Below are 26,351 nucleotides of genomic sequence, written 5' to 3'. Positions count from 1 at the left end.
TGTTACAGTGGGGGGGTATTACAGTGGGGGGGTGTTACAGTGGGGGGTATTACAGTGGGGGGTGTTACAGTGGGGGGTATTACAGTGGGGGGTATTACAGTGGGGGGGTGTTACAGTGGGGGGTATTACAGTGGGGGGGGTATTTGAGTGCGGGTATTACAGTGGGGGGTATTACAGTGCGGGGGTATTACAGTGGGGGGTATTACAGTGGGGGGGTGTTACAGTGGGGGGTATTACAGTGGGGGGGGTGTTACATTGGGGGTATTACAGTGGGGGGGTATACAGTGGGGGGTATTACAGTGGGGGGGTATTACAGTGGGGGGGTATTACAATGGGGGGGTATTACAGTGGGGGGTATTACAGTGGGGGGGGGGGTATTACAGTGGGGGGGGTATTACAGTGGGGGGTATTACAGTGGGGGGTATTACAGTGGGGGGGTATTACAGTGGGGGGGTATTACAGTGGGGGGTATTACAGTGGGGGGTATTACAGTGGGGGTATTACAGTGGGGGGGTATTACAGTGGGGGTATTACAGTGGGGGGTATTACAATGGGGGGGGTATTACAGTGGGGGGGTATTACAGTGGGGGGTATTACAGTGCGGGGGTATTACAGTGGGGGGTATTACAGTGGGGGGGTATTACAGTGGGGGGCTATTACAGTGGGGGGGGTATTACAGTGGGGGGGGTATTTGAGTGGGGGTATTACAGTGGGGGGTATTACAGTGGGGGGTATTACAGTGGGGGGGGTATTTGAGTGCAGGTATTACAGTGGGGGGGTATTACAGTGGGGGGTATTACAGTGGGGGGTATTACAGTGGGCGTATTACAGTGGGGGGTATTACAGTGGGGGGGTATTACAGTGGGGGGGTATTACAGTGGGGGGGTATTACAGTGGGGGGGTATTACAGTGGGGGGGTATTACAGTGGGGGGGTATTACAGTGGGGGGTATTACAGTGCGGGGGGTATTACAGTGGGGGGGTATTACAGTGGGGGGTATTACAGTGCGGGGGGTATTACAGTGGGGGGTATTACAGTGGGGGGGTATTACAGTGGGGGGGTATTACAGTGGGGGGCTATTACAGTGGGGGGGTATTACAGTGGGGGGGTATTACAGTGGGGGGTATTACAGTGGGGGGTATTACAGTGGGGGGTATTACAGTGGGGGGGGGGGGGGTATTTGAGTGCGGGTATTACAGTGGGACTATGAAGCAAATTGAAGTTAGCCGGCACATGGTTTTTTACTCTGTTACTTACTCCGTATTTGCACAAGCGTTCCTTCTGCTTTTCTGTCTCTGGAGGCAGTCTCCCTGCGACAGTAATACATTCCACTGCGCTCTGTGTCCTCCACTGTCACCTGACAGGACCTGGTGAAATGCATCCAATGCATCCCCTTTCCCAGGCAACGGGTCTTCAAGCCCGAATTGTCCTTGTACAGAAGCACATTGAATTCCGTGGGTGTAAGTGGTGATGCAGTCATATTTGCTACTGGTTTGGGGCGCCGACATGAAAACTCACACTGAATGTTCACTGTTTCATTCACCACAGCCATGATGATTAATTCTTTCTGCTTGATCGCACAAATCAATTCTCCCTGACCTTAAAAAAAGCAAATGCATCCAATCACTAGGTTAATGCCAGAGCTGAAGGGGTTGGATTATGAGGAGAGGTTGAGTAGACTGGGACTGTACTCGTTGGAATTTAGAAGGATGAGGGGGGATCTTATAGAAACATTTAAAATTATGAAGGGAATAGATAGGATAGATGCAGGCAGGTTGTTTCCACTGGCGGGTGACAGCAGAACTAGGGGGCATAGCCTCAAAATAAGGGGAAGTAGATTTAGGACTGAGTTTAGGAGGAACTTCTTCACCCAAAGTGTTGTGAATCTATGGAATTCCTTGCCCAGTGAAGCAGTTGAGGCTCCTTCATTACATGTTTTTAAGGTAAAGATAGATAGTTTTTTGAAGAATAAAGGGATTAAGGGTTATGGTGTTCGGGCCGGAAAGTGGAGCTGAGTCCACAAAAGATCAGCCATGATCTAATTGAATGGCGGAGCAGGCTCGAGGGGCCAGATGGCCTACTCCTGCTCCTAGTTCTTATGTTCTTATGTTCTTATTAGATCTCTCCTCATGTAATAGGAGCCAACATATTGTCCATGACTCCCTCATCTCAGTTTAGACTGACATAGAACATAGAGAAATACAGCACAGAACAGGCCCTTCGGCCCACGATGTTGTTCCGAACTTTTGTCCTAGGTTAATTATAGATCATAGAATTTTGGACACTAAGGGTAATTTATCATGGCCAATTCACCCAACCTGCACATCTTTGGAAACCGGAGCACCCGGAGGAAACCCACGCACACACGGGGAGGATGTGCAGACTGCACACAGACAGTGACCCAAGCCGGAATCAAACCTGGGACCCTGGAGCTGTGAAGCAATTGTGCTACCACAATGCTATCGTGCTGCCCTTAAGAACAAATTATTCTACACTCCATTATTCTACCATAATCCATGTACCTATCCAATAGCCGCTTGAAGGTCCCTAACGTTTCCGACTCAACTACTTCCACAGGCAGTGCATTCCATGCCCCCACTACTCTCTGGGTAAAGAGCCTACCTCTGACATCCCCCCCTATATCTTCCACCATTTATCTTAAATTTATGTCCCCTTGTAATGGTTTGTTCCACCCAGGGAAAAAGTCTCTGACTGTCTATCTATTCCCCTGATCATCTTATAAACCTCTATCAAGTCGCCCCTCATCCTTCTCCATTCTAATGAGAAAAGGCCTAGTACCCTCAACCTTTCCTCGTAAGACCGACTCTCCATTCCAGGCAACATCCTGGTAAATCTCCTTTGCACCTTTTCCAATGCTTCCACATCCTTCTTAAATTGAGGTGACCAGAACTGCACACAGTACTCCAAATGTGGCCTGACCAAGGTTTTGTACAGCTGCATCACCACCTCACGGCTCTTAAATTCAATCCCTCTGCTAATGAACGCTAGCACACCATAGGCCTTCTTCACAGCTCTATCCACTTGAGTGGCAACTTTCAAAGATCTATGAACATAGACCCCAAGATCTCTCTGCTCCTCTACATTGCCAAGAACCCTACCGTTAACCCTGTATTCCGCATTCATATTTGCCCTTCCAAAATGGACAACCTCACACTTGTCAGGGTTAAACTCCATCTGCCACTTCTCAGTCCAGCTCTGCATCCTATCTATGTCTCTTTGCAGCCGACAACATCCAACATCCTCACTATCCACAACTCCACCAATCTTCATATCATCTGCAAATTTACTGACCTGCCCTTCAACTCCCTCATCCAAGTCATTAATGAAAATCACAAACAGCAGAGGACCCAGAACTGATCCCTGCAGTACGCCACTGGTAACTGGGCTCCAGGCTGAATATTTGCCATCCACCACCACTCTCTGACTTCTATCGGTTTGCCAGTTCGTTATCCAACTGGCCAAATTTCCCACTATCCCATGCCTCCTTACTTTCTGCATAAGCCTACCATGGGGAACCTTATCAAATGCCTTACTAAAATCCATGTACACTACATCCACTGCTTTACCTTCATCCACATGCTTGGTCACCTCCTCAAAGAAGTCAATAAGACTTGTAAGGCAAGACCTACCCCTCACAAATCCGTGCTGACTATCCCTAATCAAGCAGTGTCTTTCCAGATGCTCAGAAATCCTATCCCTCAGTACCCTTTCCATTACTTTGCCTATCACCGAAGTAAGACTAACTGGCCTGTAATTCCCAGGGTTATCCCTATTTCCTTTTTTGAACAGGGGCACGACATTTGCCACTCTCCAATCCCCTGGTACCACCCCTGTTGACAGTGAGGACGAAAAGATCATTGCCAACGGCTCTGCAATTTCATTTCTTGCTTCCCATAGAATCCTTGGATATATCCCGTCAGGCCCGGGAGACTTGTCTATCCTCAAGTTTTTCAAAACGCCCAACACATCTTCCTTCCTAACAAGTATCTCCTTGAGCTTACCAGTCTGTTTCACACTGTCCTCTCCAACAATATGGCCCAACTCGTTTGTAAATACTCAAGAAAAGTAATCGTTCAAGACCTCTCATATCTCTTCAGATTCAATACACAATCTCCCTCTACTGTCCTTGATCGGACCCACCCTCGCTCTAGTCATTCTCATATTTCTCACATATATGTAAAACGCCTTGGGGTTTTCTTTGATCCTACCCGCCAAAGATTTTTCATGCCCTCTTTTAGCTCTCCTAATCCCTTTTTTTTTTACATAGAATTTACAGTGCAGAAGGAGGCCATTCGGCCCATCGAGTCTGCACCGGCTCCTGGAAAGAGCATCCTACCCAAGGTTAACACCTCCACCCTATCCCCATAACCTAGTAACCCCACCCAACACTAAGGGCAATCTTGGACACTAAGGGCAATTTATCATGGCCAATCCACCTAACCTGCACATCTTTGGACTGTGGGAGGAAACCGGAGCACCCGGAGGAAACCCACGCACACACGGGGAGGATGTGCAGACTCCACACAGACAGTGACCCAAGCCGGAATCGAACCTGGGACCCTGGAGCTGTGAAGCGATTGTGCTATCCACAATGCTACCGTGCTGCCCCTCCTGGCTATCTTGTAACCCTCCAGCGCCCTGTCTGAACCTTGTTTCTTCAGCCTTACACAAGTCTCCTTCTTCCTCTTAACAAGACATTCAACCTCTCTTGTCAACCATGGTTCCCTCACTCGACCATCTCTTCCCTGCCTGACGGGGACATACATATCAAAGACATGCAGTACCTGATCCTTGAACAAGTTCCACATTTCACTTGTGTCCTTCCCTGACAGCCTATGTTCCCAACTTATGCACTTCAATTCTTGTCTGACAGCATTGTATTTACCCTTCCCCCAATTGTAAACCTTGCCCTGTTGCACACATCTATCCCTCTCCATTACTAAAGTGAAAGTCACAGAATTGTGGTCACTACCTCCAAAATGTTCCCCCACTAACAAATCTATCACCTGAATGGTGTAGTCTGTCCTGGCCTTTAACTTCCAGCCTAACTCCCTAAACTTGTTTATTACCTCCACACCCCTTGTCCTACCTACGTCGTTGGTACCAATGTGCACCACGACTTCTGGCTGCTCACCCTCCCCCTTCAGGATCCTGAAGACACGATCCGAGACATCCCTGGCCCTGGCACCCGGGAGGCAACATACCTTCTGGGAGTCTCGCTCGCGACCACAGAATCTCCTATCTATCCCCCTAACCATTGAGTCTCCGATTACTATTGCTTTTCTATTCTCCCCCCTTCCCTTCTGATCCCCAGAGCCAGACTCAGTGCCAGAGACCTGGCCGCTAGGGCCTTCCCCCAGTAGGTCATCCCCCCCAACAGCATCCAAAATGGTATCCTTGTTTTTTTTTTTTGTTTTTTTTTAATAAATTTAGATTAGCCAATTATTTTTTCCAATTAAGGGGGCAATTTAGCGTGGCCAATCCACCTACTCTGCACATTTTTGGGTTGTGGGGGCGAAACCCACGCAGACACGGGGAGAATGTGCAAACTCCACATGGACAGTGACCCAGAGCCGGGATCGAACCTGGGACATCAGCGCCGTGAGGCGGTTGTGCGAACCACTAGGCCTATGGTATCCTTGTTTTGAAGGGGAACGGCCGCGAGGGATCCCTGCACTATCTGCCTGTTAGTTTTCTTTTCCCTGACTGTAACCTAACTACTCGTGTCCAGTACCGTGGGTGTGGCTACCTCCCTGTAACTCTTCTCGATAACCCCCTCTGCCGCCGGGATGATCCGAAGTTCATCCAGCTCCAGCTCCAGTTCCCTAACACGGTCTCTGAGGAGCTGGAGTTGGGTGCACTTCCCGCAGGTATAGTCAGTGGGGACACCGGTGGTATCCCTCACCACCCACATCCTACAGGAGGAGCATACAACTGCCCTAGCCTTCATCCTTTCTTACTTTACAGAATATAGCTGTCCTGTAAACCAACTGGACCTCCACCCTCCGACTCTGCTTCCAGTCAGCTGCACTCTGAACTCCTGGCTCACTTCACGCGCTTTGCAGAAATGAAATGAAAGGAGCACCTTGCTCCCTCCTCACCTAACTCCCTCAGTCACCAAACTCTCACTGTAGCACTCAAATGCAACCAGTTCAGCACTCCCTCAGTCACCAAACTCTCACTGTAGCACTCAAATGCACCAAGTTCAGCACTCCCTCAAACACCAAACTCTCACTGTAGCACTCAAATGCACCAAGTTCAGCACTCCAGTGCAAACAAAGTCTGCACTGTAACTGGATCCTTTTTATACTGTGAATCTAGCCTCTGAAAACTGGCCTAATCCAATTAACTAATTAACAAGCTCCAGCTGCAAGTACCTACAAGTAGAACCTTGTTTAAAGCTGATTCAAAATTCACCTTCTTTTAAACCAAACAGCAACTTTTAAGTTAATTAACTAAATAAAAGGAATACTAGATTTTAGATAAAAATGACCCTTATACTCCCTCAGTCACCAAACTCACTGTAGCACTCAAATGCACCAGGTTCAGTCAAGCTCCCTCTACACTGTGTCCAACAAACACTCACAGGACAGGTACAGCACGGGGTTAGATACAGAGTAAAGCTCCCTCTACACTGTCCCCATCAAACACTCCCAGGACAGGTACAGCACGGGGTTAGATACAGAGTAAAGCTCCCTCTACACTGTCCCCATCAAACACTCCCAGCACAGATACAGCATGGGGTTAGATACAGAGTAAAGCTCCCTCTACACTGTCCCCATCAAACACTCCCAGGACAGGTACAGCAAGGGGTTAGATACAGAGTAAAGCTCCTTCTACACTGCCCCCATCAAACACTCCCAGGACAGGTACAGCACAGGATTAGATACAGAATAAATCTCCCTCTGCACTGACCCCATCAAACACTCCCAGGACAGGTACAGCACGGGGTTAGATACAGAGTAAAGCTCCCTCTACACTGTCCCCATCAAACACTCCCAGGACAGGTACAGCACGGGGTTAGATACAGAGTAAAGCTCCCTCTACACTGTCCCCATCAAACACTCCCAGGACAGGTGCAGCACGGGGTTAGATACAGAGTAAAGCTCCCTCTACACTGTCCCCATCAAACACTCCCAGGACATAGTGTCGATGCAACAATCTTTGTCAAAATCTTTCTTCAGAGTCTGTTGCTGCAGGAGCTGACACTGTGCAACACTAATTGACGTGACGCCAATGTTATTGAGGCTTGAAAGGCTGAGATTGATGTTGGGGATGATTGCTTTGCTGTGCTGTGAGGAATGCTGAAACGCTCTTCAAAGGTGAAAGACATAAACACAAGAATTGGGAGCAGGAATACACCACACAGCCCATCGATCCTGCTCCGTCATTCGACACAACCATGGCTGATCTCGGGATTCAGCTCCACTTTCCCGCCCGCTTCCCAAATCCCCTGATTCCCTGAAGGCGGAAAATCTGTCAATCTCAACCTTAAATGTGTTCAAAAATGGGGCTTCCACAATCCTCCGCTGGGGTGGAGAATTCCAAAGATTCACATCCCTTTGAGTGAAGAAGGGAAGATGCTGGAATCTATCATCAAGGAAGAAATTGCGAGGCATCTGGATAGAAATTGTCCCATTGGGCAGACGCAGCATGGGTTCGTAAAAGGCAGGTCGTGCCTAACTAATTTAGTGGAATTTTTTGAGGACATTACCAGTGCAGTAGATGACGGGGAGCCGATGGATGTGGTATATCTGGATTTCCAGAAAGCCTTTGACAAGGTGCCACACAAAAGGTTGCTGCATAAGATAAAGATGCATGGCATTAAGGGTAAAGTAGTAGCATGGATAGAGGATTGGTTAATTAATAGAAAGCAAAGAGTTGGGATAAATGGGTGTTTCTCTGGTTGGCAATCAGTAGCTAGTGGTGTCCCTCAGGGATCCGTGTTGGGCCTACAATTGTTCACAATTTACATTGATGATTTGGAGTTGGGGACCAAGGGCAATGTGTCCAAGTTTGCAGATGACACTGTCACAAGTAGGCTGACATTAACACTGCAATGAAGTTACTGTGAAAAGTCCCTCGTCGCCACATTCTGCCGCCTGTTCGGGGACACTGAGGGAGAATTCAGAATGTCCAAATTACCTAACAAGCACGTCTTTCGGGACTTGTGGGAGGAAACCGGAGCACCCGGAGGAAACCCACGCAGACACGGGGAGAACGTGCAGACTCTGCACAGACAGTCACCCAAGCCGCGGAATCGAACCTGGGACCCTGGAGCTGTGAAGCAACAGTGCTAACCACTGTGCTACCATGCCGTCCTATGGTGAAGGGCAGGAGGTTTAGGGGTGATGGGAAGAAAAACGTTTTTACCCAGAGGGTGGCGATGGTCTGGAATGCACAACCCATGAGGGTAGTAGAGGCAGATTGCCTTACATCCTTTGAAACGTTCCTGGATTGTGGGTGGTATGGTGGCACAATGGTTAGCACTGCTGCCTCACAACGCCAAGGACCCGGGTTCAATCCATTGCACAGAAAACTCTTCTTGTGTTCAAGAACCAGGTTAAGAGTGAGGGAATGGAAACTGTCTGACTCATGTTAAGTAGAGAAGGATATCACGGAATCATAGAATTTACAGTGCAGAAGGAGGTCATTCGGCCCATCGAGTCTGCCTTGGTCCTTGGAAAGAGCACCCCATATAAGCCCACGCCTCCACCCTATCCCCGTAACCCAGTAACCCCTCCTAACCTTTTTGGACACTAAGGGCAATCAATTTATCACGGCCAATCCACCTAACCTGCACATCTTTGGACTGTGAGAGGAAACCGGAGCACCCGGAGGAAACCGGAAAGAGAACGTGCAGACTCCGCACAGACAGTGACCCAAGCTGGGAATCGAACCTGGGACCCTGGAGCTGTGAAACAACAGTGCTAACCACTGTGCTACCGTGCCGTATCTGAAGGATTCTTCATGGGTGATGTGACTGATTGTGGTGAATGTAATATATATATATATTAGAATTCACACTGTCGCAGTAGCACTATCCTACCACTAGGGGGAGTAGCTCTGGGAGTACTCAGGAACTTGTACTGGGCTCCACCCTTGGCTCCGCCCATGACTCCTCCCCCTAGTGCAGCTGTATAAAAATACCCTTGTCCAGAGTCAGCCTGAGTTCACTAAGAGTTCATCAATGGGTCACAGGTTGGCTCTCAAGTAAGTCGATTAAAGCCTAGATTCATATCGGAAACACGTGTCTGGTGAATTGATGGTTCCATCAATTTAATCGACTTAAGGACAGTAAAGATCGATTATGGAATCGGCCCTCAAGCCTGGACGCCTGGAACTCAACCCGCAGGATGCAGAGGCTAAAGAAATCTCCCACTGGATCCGGTTCTTCAAGGCACAGCCGAAACTACAGAGGATCAGAAGCTGAGTCTACTGCACGCGAGGGTGAGCCACAGAATCTCTACGCAACTAAACTCGGCCAGTTCATATACTGCGGCGCTAGCAGTTCTCGATAAAATTTATGTAAGGCCTATTAATGAAGTTTATGCTCGCCATGTATTCACCACTCGCCGCCAGCGGCCTACAGAATCACTCGCCGATTTTCTAAGGGAACTCAATAATTTGTCCAATGACTGTAATTACCAAGCGGTAACCGCGGCTGAACACAGGGAACTTGCTGTTCGCGATGTTTTTGTAGCGGGCCTCAGGTCTAACTATGTGCGCCAGCGACTGTTGGAAAAGGGGGCCCAGGACTTAGAAACGACTGTGGAAGCTGCTACCACGATGGAGGTCTCCTTCCGCAGCCTTAACTCGTTCCCCGCGGACCCCGTGACCCAATCATGGGCCCCCGACCAGCGACTCCCCCAGGCCTGTGCTACGCGGCCGCCCAGCCACTATGCTGCCCCAGCCACTACGCTGTTCCAGCTAGCCACTACGCTGCTCCAGCCTGCCACTATGCTGCTCCAGCCAGCCACTATGCTGCTCCAGCCGGCCACCATGCTGCTCCAGCCTGCCACCATGCTGCTCCAGCCTGCCACCATGCTGCTCCAGCCAGCCACCATGCTGCTCCAGCCAGCCACTATGCTGCCCCAGCTAGCCACTACGCTGTTCCAGCCAGCCACTATGCTGCTCCAGCCGGCCACCATGCTGCCCCAGCCAGCCACTATGCTGCTCCAGCCAGCCACTATGCTGCCCCAGCTAGCCACTACGCTGTTCCAGCCAGCCACTATGCTGCTCCAGCCTGCCATTTCTGCGGCCAGAACCAGCACCCACGGCAGCACTGCCGGCCCACAACGCGACCTGCAGTAGCTGCGGGCGAAAAGGCCATTACGCAAGAGTGTGCCTCGCTAAAAGGGCCCCAGCTTCCAACTCCCCAGCGACTCGCAGTAATCACTCCCCTCACTCGCAAGCCTGCGGGGCCCGAAACGCTGCGGCCTATGCCCCGACTCCGCCCCCTCCAGCCACGTACGATCCATGGGGTCGCCATCTTGGAAAACCTCCACCACGCGGCCGGCCACGTGCGACTCATGGGGGCCGCCATCTTGGACGCTATCTTCCTCGCCGCCCGCCACGTGCGATCCACAGGCCCGATCGGCATCTCCGCGCTCGGACAACTCTGCGGAAGAATTCAAATTCGACTATGAACTCAGAGGGCAGTCATCACGGGGCCATTCCAGCACAGCTGATCGAGCCGCTGACTACCCGCAACTCAGCGCGGTCACCCTGGACCAATCACGACCAAAGAATCTACGAAACTCGATGGCAGAGTCCATATCAACAGGTACAAAACGCCATGCCTCTTCGACTCCGGGAGCACGGAGAGCTTCATACATCCAGACCTGGTAAGACGCTGTTCGCTCCCCGTTTTCCCCGTGCAGCAAACTATCTCGCTCGCTTCAGGCTCCCATTCGGTCCAGATCCAGGGGCGCACCGCCGCGACACTCACAATCCGAGGCGCTAGCTACTCGAAACTCAAACTCTACGTTTTGCCCGAACTCTGCGCGCCACTCTTATTAGGCCTAGACTTCCAATGTAACCTCAAGAGCCTCACCCTCAGCTTCGGAGGGCCCCTGCCCCCACTCACGATCTGCAGCCTCGCTACGCTGCGAATCCCTCCCCCTCCTCTCTTTGCCAATCTCACTAAGGACTGTAAACCCGTAGCCACTCGTAGCAGGCGGTATAGCCTGCAGGATAGGGTATTTGCCAGATCAGAGGTCCGAAGGCTACTCAGTGAGGGGGTTATAGAGGCCAGCAATAGTCCCTGGAGAGCTCAGGTGGTGGTCGTTAAGACCGGGGAAAATTCCGTATGGTGGTCGACTACAGTCAGACTATAAATAGATTTACGCTCCTCGACGCGTATCCCCTCCCCAGGATTGCAGACATGGTAAACCAGATCACCCAGTACCGGCTCTTTTCCACGGTGGATCTGAAGTCTGCATACCACCAGCTCCCAATCCGCCCGGAGGACCGCCACTACACGGCATTCAAGGCCAATGGCCGCCTCTTCCATTTCCTCCGGGTCCACTTCGGCGTCACTAATGGGGTCTTGGTGTTCCAACGAGCAATGGACTGAATGGTGGACCAGTACGGGCTGCGGGCCACGTTTCCGTACTTGGACAATGTCACCATCTGCGGCTATGACCAGCAGGACCACGACGCCAACCTCCACCGTTTTCTCCAGACGGCACAGAATCTGAACCTCACATACAACAAGGAGAAATGCGTTTTCCGCACAACCAGACTAGCCATCCTCGGCTATGTCGTGGAAAACGGAGTCCTGGGCCCAGACCCGGACCCCCTCCTCCATTGCCCCAAGGCCCTCAAATGGTGCTTGGGCTCCTTTTCTACTACGCCCAGTGGGTCCCTCAATATGCGGACAAAGCCCGCCCACTCTTTAGGGCCACACTCTTTCCCCTGTCAGCCGAGGCACGCCAGGCCTTCGACGGCATCAAGGAGGACATCGCCAAAGCGGCCATGCGGGCGGTGGATGAATCCACCCCATTTCAGGTAGAGAGCGACGCCTCAGAGGTAGCTCTTGCAGCCACGTTAAATCAGGCAGGGAGACCAGTTGCATTTTTCTCTCGAACCCTCTCCGCTTCAGAACTCCGACACTTCTCAGTCGAGAAAGAAACACAAGCCATTGTGGAGGCTATCCGTCACTGGAGGCACTACCTCGCAGGTAGGAGGTTCACCCTCATGACCAACCAAAGATCGGTTGCCTTCATGTTCGACAACTCGCAAAGGGGCAAAATTAAAAACGACAAAATTCTGAGGTGGCGGATCGAACTCTCCACCTACAATTACGATATCAAATATCGACCCGGGAAGCTCAACGAGCCCTCGGATGCCCTATCCCGCGGTACATGCACCAGCGCGCAGATTGACCGATTAAAAGTCATCCACAATGACCTCTGCCACCCGGGGGTCACCCGGCTCGCCCACTACATCAGGGCCCGAAACCTGCCTTTCTCCAACGAGGAGGTAAAAGCGGTCACCAGAGACTGCCCGATCTGTGCACTTCTATAGACCAGACAGGGCCCACCTGGTCAAGGCTTCTAGGCCCTTTGAACGCCTCGTGATTGATTTCAAAGGGCCACTCCCCTCAACTAACAAGAACGTTTACTTTTGAAACGTCGTAGACGAGTTCTCCCGTTTCCCATTCGCTATCCTGTGCCCTGATATGACCTCCCACACAGTCATTAGGGCCCTGCATAGCATCTTCACCCTGTTTGTTTTCCCCAGCTACGTACACAGCGACCGGGTTTCGTCCTTCATGAGCGACGAGCTGCGTCAGTACCTGCTCGACAAGGACATCGCCTCGAGCAGGACTACCAGCTACAACCCCAGGGGGAACGGGCAGGTGGAAAGGGAGAATGCGACGGTCTGGAAGACCGTCCTAATGACCCTCCGGTCTAGAAAGCTCCAAGTCTCCCAGTGGCAGGAAGTCCTCCCAGACGCGCTCCACGCTATTAGGTCCCTTTTGTGTACGGCGACCAACCAGACCCCTCACGAGAGGCTCTTCATTTTTTCCAGGGGCACTATCACGGGGGTCTCACTTCCGGCATCGCTGAGGACGCCGGGCCCCGTACTTCTGAGGAAACACGTCAGGGCGCACAAAACCGACCCCCTTGTTGAAAAGGTGCGCCTGCTCCACTCCAACCCCAAGTACACATTCGTCGAGTTCCTGACGGCCGTCTGTATCCCTCCGGGATCTGGCACCCGCCAGATCCAGCGCCCCCTCTACCCCCCCCAGAAGGACCTCTCACCCTACACCCCATGCTGCCGCCCCCTCGTGTTCCCGAGCCCACGAGCTCGTTCCACCAGTCCCGCGCACCCGAGCCGGCCACCGCCCCCAGTCCCCGGTCGAACCAGGAGAGTATGAAGCTCGAAGACAACCCTCCCTGGAGTCCGCCATCGTACCCCAGCCATCCAGCCACCGCAAGAGGCTACAACCCCGGTGCTCCGCAGATCACAACGGACAATTTGACCACTGGACAGACTGATGTTGTAGACCACCACCCCCCGCCGGACTTGATTTTTTTGCAGGGGGTGAATGTGGTGAATGTAATATATAAGCGCAGTAGCGCTATCCTACCACAAGGGGGAGTAGCTCTGGGAGTACTCAGGAACTTGTACTGGGCTCCACCCTTGGCTCCGCCCATGACTCCTCCCCCTAGTGCAGCTGTATAAATACCCTTGTCCAGAGTCAGCCTGCAGTTCACTAAGAGTTCATCAACGGGTAACAGGCTGGCTCTAAAGTAAGTCGATTAAAGCCTAGATTCATATCGGAAACACGTATCTGGTGAATTGATGGTTCCATCACTGATCAGCTTGGAGATTCTTCCCACTGGCTCTGAACAGCAATGGCAGCAATAGCATTTACCTTGACAGACATGTGTCAGTCGCCTGTTTAATATAAAGATGGGCTGCTAGTTGGACAGATTTGACTGGAATCCCTCGAAGAAAAGGAGCTGGTGCCAAAGAATTTGAGCCTTTCAGTGACTACGTTGTCCTGAGCCTATAGGAGTGGAGGGAACCTCGTCAACTGGTCTTGTCCTGTTGGATCTCCCTCCATCTCTGTTTACCGCTTCCACTCTTCCTCTTGGGATGGCACAGTGGTTAGCGCTGCTGCCTCACAATGCCGGGGACACGGGTTGTCCTGGGTTTGATTCCGGCCTTGGGTCACTGCCTGTGTGGAGTTCACTTTCTTCCCGTGACTGCGTGGGTTTCCCCCGGGTGCTCCGGTTTCCTCCCACAGTCCCACTGTCGGGATCGTATGAATCTAAATTAAGCTCCAGGAAAGCCCCTGAAGCAGAAATCCCACTTCTGGAAACTCCTTTAACTGTTCGGAAGTCAAGTGAATACCAGAAAACCAGCTTTGCAGCAAGAGCGAACTCTTTTGTCAGATCTCTGACGCTTCAATCGCAGGACAGCACTATCTACCCTTCCGTTACCTGCTGGACGTGGCAGCGTGTGTGGACATGTTTCTGGATTAAGTATCAGGAAGACCTGAAACCATCGGCTTTGCTGCCTGCTACAAGCTTGTGTCCGACTGTATCTCACTCCCTGGAACCTGTCCATGGCTGATCCAGGCTGTTTGAAACTTTTGGCTGGATTCTCTGGTCCCCAGGCTGCATGCTTTTCGGCAGTGAGCTGTTCGCTAGCAGCGGGAGGTCCCATTGAAGCCATCCCCCCAGCCGGGAAACCCGTGGGCTTTTGACGGGAACTGACAATCCGCCCTTTGATTTCAAATTTGACCCCAAGGTGAGATTCCAACCCCATATTTCACACCATCACTAGCGGGTGGCACGGTTGGACAGTGGTTAACACTGTTGCTTCTCAGCTCCACGGTCCCAAGTTCGATTCCCGGCTTGGGTGACTGTGCGGAGTCTGCACGTTCTCCCCGTGTTTCCTCCGGGCGCTACGGTTTCCTCCCACAAGTACCGAAAGGCGCGCTTGTCAGGTGAATTGGACATTCTGAATTAACGTAGGTGTGGGAAGACCGGCTGAGCAGGGCCAAATGTACCTCTGTGTACCCGAACAGGCGCCGGAGTGCGGCAACTAGGAGGCTTTTCACAGTAACTTCATTGCAGTGTTAATGTTAGCCTATTGTGACACTAAAGATTATTATTATTATAACGTCACCTGACTTCGATCTTGCTTCAGTTCATCTGTGGCTCATGCTAGATTCATAGAATTTACAGTGCAGAAGGAGGCCATTCGGCCCATCGAGTCTGCACCAGCTCTTGGAAAGAGCGCCCTACCCAAGGTCAACACCTCCACCCTATCCCCATAACCCAGTAACCCCACCCAACACTAAGGACAATTTTGGACACTAAGGGCAATTTATCATGTCCAATCCATCTAACCCGCACATCTTTGGACCGTGGGAGGAAACCGGAGCACCCGGAGGAAACCCACGCACACACAGGGAGGACGTGCAGACTCCGCACAGACAGTGACCCAAGCCGGAATCGAACCTGGGACCCTGGAGCTGTGAAGCAATTGTGCTATCCACAATGCTACCGTGCTGCCATAGACATTTACAGCACAGAAGGAGGCCATTCGTCCCAGTGTGTCCATGCTGGTCAACAAAGCTCTGTACACTGATCCCATTATTCAGCGGTTGATCCATAGGCCCTGGAGTTTAGAGCAGCGCAGCCGAATATTTAAATACTTCTTAAATATAAAGGGATTTTCTGACTCAACCACCTTTTCAGGCAGAGAGTTCCAGGCTCCCACCTCTCTCTGGGTGAAAAGGTTTCTCATCAACTCCCCTCTTAGTTTCTACCTCTGACCTTAAATCTACGCCCCCTCGCTACCGACTGTCTGATGGAAACAGTGTCTTCCTATCCCCTCTATCCATGTCCCTCATAATCTTATACACCTCATCACCAGCTCCAAGGAAAACAGCCCCAGCCTATCCCATTTTTCCTCCTGCTCAAACCCTCCAGCCCAGGCAGCATCCTAAATCTCCTCTGCACCCTCTCCTGTGCAATCACACCCTTCCGATAATGTAGTGACCCAAACTGCACACAGCACTCCAGTTGAGGCCTAACCAGCATTTTGTACAGTTCTGTGCCTGTTTTAAAAAATGATTTATTTGTTCACAAGACGTGTCCATTGTTGACGAATTCACACCATGACTAAGGACTCCGACTTCTCTCCCACATTCCATCCTCTGTCAGCTTATTGAAAAATCTGTTGCCTGGTGAGCTGTGTAGCTAATGTGGTCTCACTATTGCAGAAGGGTTGTAGAGATAAGCCAGGGAACTACAGACCAGTGAGTCTCAATTCAGTGGTAGGGAAACTATCGGAGAGAATTCTGAAGGACAGAATCTCCGTGGGATTCTCCGTTGACGGAAGCCTCCACTTCCCTGTCCATACCTCTCATAATTTCATCTCATTGGCCGACTGTGGGAACGGAGAATCCCGCACTGGAAAAGGGGCAGGCGGGATAGAGAGTCCCATCCTCTATCTCCACTTGGACAGGCTTGATTAGGAATAGGCAGCACGGCTTTGTCAGAGGGAGGTCGTGCCTAACAGATTTGATTGAACTTTTGAGGAGGTGACCAGGTGAGTAGATAAGGGTAGGGCAGTTGATGTCGTTTACATGGATTTCAGCAAAGCCTTTGACAAGATCCCCCATGGGAGACCTATAGAGGAGGCAAATGCACAGGGGATACAGGGGAACTTGATACGGTGGATTCACAAATGGGGTAGCTGCAGGAGACAGAGGGTGGTGACTGACGGCTGCTTTAGTGACTGGAAGCCAGTGTCCAGTGGGGTACCACAGGGATCTGTGCTGGGTCCCCTATTGGTTGTCATTTATATAAACGACATAGATGACTATGTGGAGGGTAGGATTAGTAAGTTTGTGGATGACACAAAGATTGGCCGGGTGGTTAACAGGGAGGTTGAGTGTCTTGGGTTACAGGAAGATATTGACGGGATGGTCAAATGGGCAGAAAGGTAGCTGATAGAATTTAACCCTGTAAAGGGTGAGGTGATACACTTTAGAACATAGAACAGTACAGCACAGAACAGGCCCTTCAGCCCTCGATGTTGTGCCGAGCAATGATCACCCCACTTAAACCCACGTAACCCGTATACCCGTAACCCAACAACCCCCCATTAACCTTACACTACGGGCAATTTAGCCTGGCCAATCCACCCAACCCGCACATCTTTGGACTGTGGGAGGAAACCGGAGCACCCGGAGGAAACCCACGCACACACGGGGAGGACGTGCAGACTCCACACAGACAGTGACCCAGCCGGGAATCAAACCTGGGACCCTGGAGCTGTGAAGCATTGATGCTAACCACCATGCTACCGTGAGGCCCCACTTTGGAAGGAGAAATTTGACAAGGATGTGTTCAATGAACGGCGTGACACCGGGAGGTTCTGGGAACAAAGGGACCTTGGCGTGTTTTTCCGCAGATAGTCTGAAGGCGGGCGGCCACGTTAATTGGGTGGTGATAAAGGCATGTGGGACACTTGCCTTTATCAATAGTGGCATAAGTTATGAAGAGAGGTCGGGTTGTTTTCGCTGGAGTAGAGAAGACTGAGGGGGCGAGCTGATCGAGGTGCACAACGTTATGAGGGGCATGGACAGAGTGGATAGGGAGCAGCTGTTCCCCTGGGTTGAAGGGTCAGTTACAAGGGGACACAAGTTCAAGGTGAGGGGCAGGTTTAGCTCACCAGGCTAAATTGCTGGCCTTGAAAGCAGACCAAGCAGGCCAGCAGCACGGTTCGATTCCCGTACCAGCCTCCCCGTACAGGCGCCGGAATAGGCTTCATTGAAGCCTACTCGTGACAATAAGCGATTTTCATTTTCATTTCAGGAGGTTTAGGGAGAATGCGAGGGGAAACTTGGTAATTTGGTGCAGTGAGGTAAATCAGCAAAGGTAAGTGGAAAATCTAATTCTGCTGTTTTTCAGTTAAAAGTGCAGTGTGGAGCTTAGTGTCTGATTGGTTGAAGCTGCCCCCACCCTAATTGCTGAGAGGCAGTTATCTGTCAATCACCTGAGGCCTGTTGAGGCCTGTTTAGGGGCACATTGTATTATTCTCTTTCAAGGTAAGGTTTTTTTTGAGTCATCGGTTAGCTGAGGTCTGTATAAAAGACAGACAGAAAGCGCACACAGTAAGCGAGCACTTTTCCAGGAGACACATCCGGAGTGAGACTCATACAGAGTGAGAGATTTAAACTTGGTAATTTGGTGCAGTGAGGTAATTCGGTGCAGAGTGTGAGGAGGTGCTTTTTAACCCTGGTAAGTGACTGGTAAGTAGTCTCTCTTTTTCTTTTCATTGTCTAATTTACTTATTTTTATTTTGAAATTGTAGTTGTTTAAGTTTACCAAGGGTTTAAGACATGGCAGGAGATCCCAGACCCGTGTCATGCTCCTCGTGTGCGATGTGGGAGCTCAGGGACACGTCCACTGTCCCTGGCTCCTTCACGTGCAAGAAGTGTGTTCAGTTGCAGCTCTTGTTAGACCGCTTGACGGCTCTGGAGCTGCAGATGGACTCACTTTGGAGCATCCGCGATGCTGAGGAGGTCGTGGATAGCACGTTTAGCGAGTTGGTCACACCGCAGGTGAAGGTTACTGAGGGAGATAGAAAATGGGTGACCAAAAGAAAGAGCAAGAGTAGGAAGGCAGTGCAGGTGTCCCCTGCGGTCATCTCCCTGCAAAACAGATATACCGCTTTGGATACTGTTGAGGGAGATGGCTCACCAGGGGAAGGCAGCAGCAGCCAGGTTCATGGCACCGTGGCTGGCTCTGCTGCACAGCAGGGCAGGAAGAAAAATGGCAGGGCTATAGTGATAGGGGACTCGATCGTAAGGGGAATAGACAGGCGGTTCTGTGGACGCAATCGAGACTCCAGGATGGTATGTTGCCTCCCTGGTGCAAGGGTCAAGGATGTCTCGGAGCGGCTGCAGGACATTCTGGGGGGGGAGGGTGAACAGCCAGCTGTCGTGGTGCACATAGGCACCAACGATATAGGTAAAAAACGGGATGAGGTCCTACAAGCGGAATTCAGGGAGTTAGGAGTTAAACTAAAAAGTAGGACCTCAATTCCCGGCTGGGTCACTGTCTGTGTGGAGTCTGCACGTCCTCCCCCTGTGTGCGTGGGTTTCCTCCGGGTGCTCCGGTTTCCTCCCACAGTCCAAAGATGTGCGGGTTAGGTGGATTGGCCATGCTAAATTGCCCGTAGTGTCCTAATAAAAGTAAGGTTAAGGGGGGGGTTGTTGGGTTACGGGTATAGGGTGGATATGTGGGTTTGAGTAGGGTGATCATGGCTCGGCACAACATTGAGGGCCGAAGGGCCTGTTCTGTGCTGTACTGTTCTATGTTCTATGTTCTAAAGGTAATAATCTCAGGATTGCTACCAGTGCCACGAGCTAGTGAGAGTAGGAATGTCAGGATAGATAGGGTGAATGCGTGGCTCGAGAGAAGGTGCAAGAGGGAGGGATTCAAATTCCTGGGGCATTGGGACCGGTTCTGGGGGAGGTGGGACCAGTACAAACCGGACGGTCTGCACTTGGGCAGGACTGGAACCGATGTCCTAGGGGGGGTGTTTTCTAGAGCTGTTGGGGAGGGTTTAAACTAATGTGGCATGGGGATGGGAACCAATGCTGGAAGTTGGAAGGTAGTAAAACAGGGACAGAAACAAAGGGAGGTAAGGGGAAAAGTGCAAGGCAGAGAAGACATAGTCAGAAATCCATAAGGGCGACAGTACAAGGTACAGTGACTGAGGGGAGCACAGTGAATAGGCCCAGTAATAACAAAAGGAATAAAACTGGAGATGTTAAGATTCAAAACAGAGGTAAAAAAACCAACATAAGTGTACTTTACCTGAATGCTCGTAGTATTCGGAATAAAGTAAATGAGTTGGTGGCACAAATCATCGTGAAGGACTATGATTTAGTGGCCATTACTGAAACATGGTTAAAGGATGGTCACGACTGGGAGTTAAATATCCGAGGGTATCAAACTATTCGGAAGGACAGAGTGGATGGTAAGGGAGGTGGTGTTGCTCTGTTATTTAAGGATGACATCCGGGCAATAGTAAGGGATGACATCGGTGCTATGGAGGATAAGGTTGAATCCATTTGGGTGGAAATCAGGAATAGTAAGGCGAAAAAGTCACTGATAGGAGTAGTCTATCGGCCACCAAATAGTAACGAGATGGTGGGGCAGGCAATAAACAAAGAAATAACTGATGCATGTAGAAATGGTACAGCAGTTATCATGGGGGATTTTAATCTACATGTCGATTGGTTTAACCAGGTCGGTCAAGGCAACCGTGAGGAGGAGTTTATAGAATGTATCCGCGATAGTTTCCTAGAACAGTATGTAATGGAACCTACGAGGGAACAAGCGGTCCTAGATCTTGTCCTGTGTAATGAGACAGGATTGATTCATGATCTCATAGTTAGGGATCCTCTCGGAAGGAGCGATCACAATATGGTGGAATTTAAAATACAGATGGAGGGTGAGAAAGTAAAATCAAATACTAGTGTTTTGTGTTTAAACAAAGGAGATTTCAAGGGGATGAGAGAAGAACTAGCTAAGGTAGACTGGGAGCTAAGACTTTATGGTGGAACAGTTGAGGAACAGTGGAGAACCTTCCAAGCGATTTTTCACAGTGCTCAGCAAAGGTTTATAACAACAAAAAGGAAGGACGGAAGAAAGAGGGAAAATCGACCGTGGATATCTAAGGAAATAAGGGAGAGTATCAAATTGAAGGAAAAAGCATATAAAGTGGCAAAGATTTCTGGGAGATTAGAGGACTGGGAAATCTTTAGGGGGCAACAGAAAGCTACTAAAAAAGCTATAAAGAAGAGTAAGATAGAGTATGAGAGTAAACTTGCTCAGAATATAAAAACAGATAGTAAAAGTTTCTACAAATATATAAGACAAAAAAGAGTGGCTAAGGTAAATATTGGTCCTTTAGAGGATGAGAAGGGAGTTTTAATAATGGGAAATGAGGAAATGGCTGAGGAACTGAACAGGTTTTTTGGGTCGGTCTTCACAGTGGAAGACACAAATAACATGCCAGCGACTGATAGAAATGAGGCTATGACAGGTGAGGACCTTGAGACGATTGTTATCACTAAGGAGGGAGTGATGGGCAAGCTAATGGGGCTAAAGGTAGACAAGTCTCCTGGCCCTGATGGAATGCATCCCAGAGTGCTAAAAGAGATGGCTAGGGAAATTGCAGATGCACTAGTGATAATTTACCGAAATTCACTAGACTCTGGGGTGGTCCCGGTGGATTGGAAATTAGCAAACGTGACGCCACTGTTTAAAAAAGGAGGTAGGCAGAAAGCAGGAAATTATAGGCCAGTGAGTTTAACTTCGGTAATAGGGAAGATGCTGGAATCTATCATCAAGGAAGAAATTGCGAGGCATCTGGATAGAAATTGTCCCATTGGGCAGACGCAGCATGGGTTCGTAAAAGGCAGGTCGTGCCTAACTAATTTAGTGGAATTTTTTGAGGACATTACCAGTGCAGTAGATAACGGGGAGCCGATGGATGTGGTATATCTGGATTTCCAGAAAGCCTTTGACAAGGTGCCACACAAAAGGTTGCTGCATAAGATAAAGATGCATGGCATTAAGGGTAAAGTAGTAGCATGGATAGAGGATTGGTTAATTAATAGAAAGCAAAGAGTTGGGATAAATGGGTGTTTCTCTGGTTGGCAATCAGTAGCTAGTGGTGTCCCTCAGGGATCCGTGTTGGGCCCACAATTGTTCACAATTTACATTGATGATTTGGAGTTGGGGACCAAGGGCAATGTGTCCAAGTTTGCAGACGACACTAAGATGAGTGGTAAAGCAAAAAGTGCAGAGGATACTGGAAGTCTGCAGAGGGATTTGGATAGGTTAAGTGAATGGGCTCGGGTCTGGCAGATGGAATACAATGTTGACAAATGTGAGGTTATCCATTTTGGTAGGAATAACAGCAAACGGGATTATTATTTAAACGATAAAATATTAAAGCATGCCGCTGTTCAGAGAGACTTGGGTGTGCTAGTGCATGAGTCACAGAAGGTTGGTTTACAAGTGCAACAGGTGATTAAGAAGGCAAATGGAATTTTGTCCTTCATTGCTAGAGGGATGGAGTTTAAGACTAGGGAGGTTATGTTGCAATTGTATAAGGTGTTAGTGCGGCCACACCTGGAGTATTGTGTTCAGTTTTGGTCTCCTTACTTGAGAAAGGACGTACTGGCGCTGGAGGGTGTACAGAGGAGATTCACTAGGTTAATCCCAGAGCTGAAGGGGTTGGATTATGAGGAGAGGTTGAGTAGACTGGGACTGTACTCGTTGGAATTTAGAAGGATGAGGGGGGATCTTATAGAAACATTTAAAATTATGAAGGGAATAGATAGGATAGATGCGGGCAGGTTGTTTCCACTGGCGGGTGACAGCAGAACTAGGGGGCATAGCCTCAAAATAAGGGGAAGTAGATTTAGAACTGAGTTTAGGAGGAACTTCTTCACCCAAAGGGTTGTGAATCTATGGAATTCCTTGCCCAGTGAAGCAGTTGAGGCTCCTTCATTACATATTTTTAAGGTAAGATAGATAGTTTTTTGAAGAATAAAGGGATTAAGGGTTATGGTGTTCGGGCCGGAAAGTGGAGCTGAGTCCACAAAAGATCAGCCATGATCTCATTGAATGGCGGAGCAGGCTCGAGGGGCCAGATGGCCTACTCCTGCTCCTAGTTCTTATGTTCTTATGTTCTTATGTTCTTATGAAACGTTTTTACCCAGAGGGTGGTGACGGTCTGGGAACGCACTGCCTGGGAGGGTGGTAGAGGCGGGTTGCCTCACATCCTTTAAAAGACATCTGAGTGAGCGCTTGGCACGTCAAAGCTTGAGGCTTTGGGCCTAGTGCTGGTAAATGGGATTAGGTAAACAGGTCAGGTGTTTTTCATGTGTCGGTGCAGGTCTGATTGGCCGAAGGGCCTCTTTGGCACTGTGTGATTCTGTGAAAACTGCGTCCTAACTCACACCGAATCCCCTTCAGTTATCATCCTGATGCTCACTGACCAACACGGCTTCCCTGCTGAGCAACACCTCGATTTTAAAATTCTCCTCCTTGTTTTGAAATCCCTCCGTGCTCTCAGCCCTCCCTAATCTCCCTAATCTCCTCAGGCCCCACACAACCAAGGTTGCTGCCTTTCTCTGTACCTCGCTTCTTGTACACCGCCAATATTTAAAAACAATGTTAATTTTTATTACAATTTTCAAGTTTCAACAAATATCCCATCAAATCGAAAGGGGAAAGAAAAGCCATTGGTGCAGCTCAAAACGGAAGCCATTGCAAACATGGGAACAAAGAAGACGTGACGTTTAGGGAGGTCGAACAGCAAAAGGGGGTACACAATAAACGGGAATATACTGAGAGGGGTGGATGAAGAGAGAGATCTTTTTTTAAAACCTAGGACAAAACCAGGTTTTATTAACCAAGGACAAAAGTTCGGCACAACATCATGGGCCGAAGGGCCTGTTCTGTGCTGTATTTCTCTATCTCTATAAAAATAAATTTAGACTACCCAATTCATTTTTTTCAATGAAGGGGCAATTTAGCATGGCCAATCCACCTACCCAGCGCATCTTTGGGCTGTGGGGGCGAAACCCACGCAGACACGGGGAGAATGTGCAAACTCCACACGGACAGTGACCCAGAGCCGGGATCGAACCTGGTACCTCGGCACCGTGAGGCAGCAGTGCTAACCACTGCGCCACCGTGCCGCCCGAAGTGAGAGATCTTGACACAGGTCCCTACAGCTAGCCACACAGGTAGATGAGGCTGTAAAGAAGAAGGCAGAGGGAATGCTCCCCTTCATTGGCAGAGGTGTAGAACTCTAAAGTAGGGATAGAATGACGGAGGCGTTTAAGACACAGGTGAGGCCTTAACTACAGTGGAATTCTCCCTCAGCGTGATCCTCCCGTATGGCAGCAGCTCACTCCCACCCAACAGCATGGCGTAGCCACAATGGGGAACCCCATTGGCCGGCCGCGGAGACGGAGAATCCCGCTATCCTGCCGAAATATCAGTCAACCCAAGACCTCTTGCATTTTAGCGCACAACGTGAGCGTCCCACCCCCTAGACCAACGGGTCGGGTGTGATGGAACATTCTCCGCTTGCCTGGACGAGTTCAGCTCCAACAACACTCAAGCAAGCTCGCCACCATCAGCGTACAATTCCCGGGACATAGTGTAAAGTATGGATAGGAAGCAAAGTCACAACAAGATGTGCAGACGGATGAAAAGACGGAGTAGAAGATGAGCAGGGCCGGAACTCGCGAAACCGCTGCCGCGCGCACCACCGATTTGATTTGCCCCATCGGTAGCCGTGCCTTCAGCTACCTGGCACCCAGACTCTGGAATACCCCCCTGAACACCTCCCCCCCCCACTCTCTCTCTCTCTCCTCCTCTAAGACATTTCCTTAAAACCCTCTCTCTCTTTGACCACAACGTTTTGGTTATCTGATCTACTCTGTCCTTACATGACTCAGGTATCATATTCTGCTTCAACACGTACCTATGAGCGATCTCGGGACGTTTTGTTGCTATATAAATGCAAGTTGCTGTTGTTAGATCGCAGAGGGGTGAGGCAGTAACCACCAGGAGGTAACTATGGGTGAGATTCCCCCCCCCCCCCGACCAACGCAACGTGTTTTGTGAAAGCAGAGGCGGCTAACCATGGACTGGCTGGAGCGGGGTCTTCCAATCCTGCTTCTGTCAACAGGGCTTCCCATTGTTTGCATCTCCGCTGCCGGGAAATCGTATTTTTAATAAAGAATACCCAATTCTTTTTTTTTCCAATTAAGGGGCAATTAAGGGGCTGGTTTAGCTCACTGGGCTAAATCGCTGGCTTTGAAAGCAGACCAAGGCAAGCCAGCAGCACGGTTCGATTCCCGTACCAGCCTCCCCGAACAGGCGCCGGAACGTGGCGACTAGGGGCTTTTCACAGTAACTTCATTTGAAGCCTACTCGTGACCATAAGTGATTTTCATTTAGCGTGACCAATCCACCTAACCTGCACATCTTTGGGTTGTGGGGGCGAAACCCACGCAGAAACGGGGAGAATGTGCAAACTCCACACGGACCGTGACCCAGAGCCAGGATTGAACCTGGGACCTCGGCGCCGTGAGGCAGCAGTGCTAACCACTAGGCCACCGTGCTGCCCTGCTGCCAGGAAATCTGCAGGGGGCGGGAAGGGGGGGGGGGTCCACTGTCGGCAGGACCGAACAATCTCGCCGTGGAAACGACTGGAAAATCTTGCTCGGGATCGGGGGAGGAGGTGGGGGAGCAAACTGTGACGAGGTACAAATTTCCATTCCCCACTATTTTGAGGGACAGGGGGTGAGAGGGGTTGTCTGACACCCCCTCCTGTTCACTTTCGGCAGCTGAATATCAGTTGGGCCCAGGCCTCAGTTAGGCCTGAATGCCGCGCAGGCCCTGGATTATTTAACATTTGACACTGGGTTAGCCCAATTCCCCTCCTGCAGAGGCAGCTCGAAAACCCGGAAAACAATCCAGTAACTTTTTCCGCCACCCCACAGTCCATCGAAAACGTTGAGTCCTACCTCGCTGGAAGTAAAGAAGCAGCCAGGGCAGGAAGCTTAGAGCAGGAGACATTCTTCCGTGTCCTTCGGTGTGAAGAAATCAAAGACGTCCAGTTCCCTTTTCTGTGGTAACAGCGCATGTGACCGTTGTGCAACATCCCCTCCATTGGGGACCTCGTCACATAATCCTGCCAGGAATCCCCTAACCGATGCACAGTGAATTTCGCAAGGTGAATGTGGTCAGGAAAACCCCACATTAAGTAATCTACACTTGCTCTAAGTGTTGGTGGAAGCTGCCAGAAATCCTGCCTCTATCTCTCAGCCCTCTTTCTATGAAGAAAGGTTGAGTAGATTAGGATTGTTTTCGTTGGAAAGACGGAGGTTGAGGGGGGACCTGATTGAGGTCTACAAAATTCTGAGAGGTATGGACAGGGTGGTTAGCAACAAGCTTTTCCCAAGAGTGGGGGTGTCAGTTACAAGGGGTCACAATTTCAAAGTGAGAGGGGGAAAGTTTAAGGGAGATGTGCGTGGAAAGTTTTTTACCCAGAGGGTGGTGGCTGCCTGGAACGCTTTACCAGCGGAGGTGGTAGAGGCGGGCACGATAGCATCATTTAAGAAGCATCTAGACAGGTATATGAACGGGCGGGAACAGAGGGAAGTAGACCTTGGAAAATAGGAGACAGGTTTAGATAAAGGATCTGGATTGGCGCAGGCTGGGAGGGCTGAAGGGCCTGTTCCTGTA

At 50.3% G+C, this 26,351-nt stretch overlaps 1 protein-coding gene across 2 annotated transcripts in view; it reads right to left on the bottom strand.

Annotated features, from left to right (window-relative positions):
• The window catches only part of LOC119956583, a 58,871-nt gene extending 33,119 nt beyond the window's left edge, over window positions 1-25,752 (bottom strand). For both annotated transcript variants that reach the window (XM_038783904.1, XM_038783905.1), the window contains exons 1-2: window positions 25,631-25,752; window positions 1,258-1,599 (exon numbers count right to left, since the gene is read on the bottom strand). In XM_038783904.1, coding sequence (XP_038639832.1) covers window positions 1,258-1,599; window positions 25,631-25,682 — 394 coding nt within the window. In that variant the 5' untranslated portion in view covers window positions 25,683-25,752. The remainder of the gene's footprint in view (window positions 1-1,257; window positions 1,600-25,630) is intronic.
• Window positions 25,753-26,351: the final 599 nt, after the last annotated feature.

This window comes from Scyliorhinus canicula, chromosome 23 (assembly GCF_902713615.1).
Source record: "Scyliorhinus canicula chromosome 23, sScyCan1.1, whole genome shotgun sequence".
In the NCBI taxonomy this organism is placed as follows: domain Eukaryota; kingdom Metazoa; phylum Chordata; class Chondrichthyes; order Carcharhiniformes; family Scyliorhinidae; genus Scyliorhinus; species Scyliorhinus canicula.
Note: the sequence above shows the minus strand (reverse complement) of the source record. Positions and strands in the feature narration are given on the sequence as shown.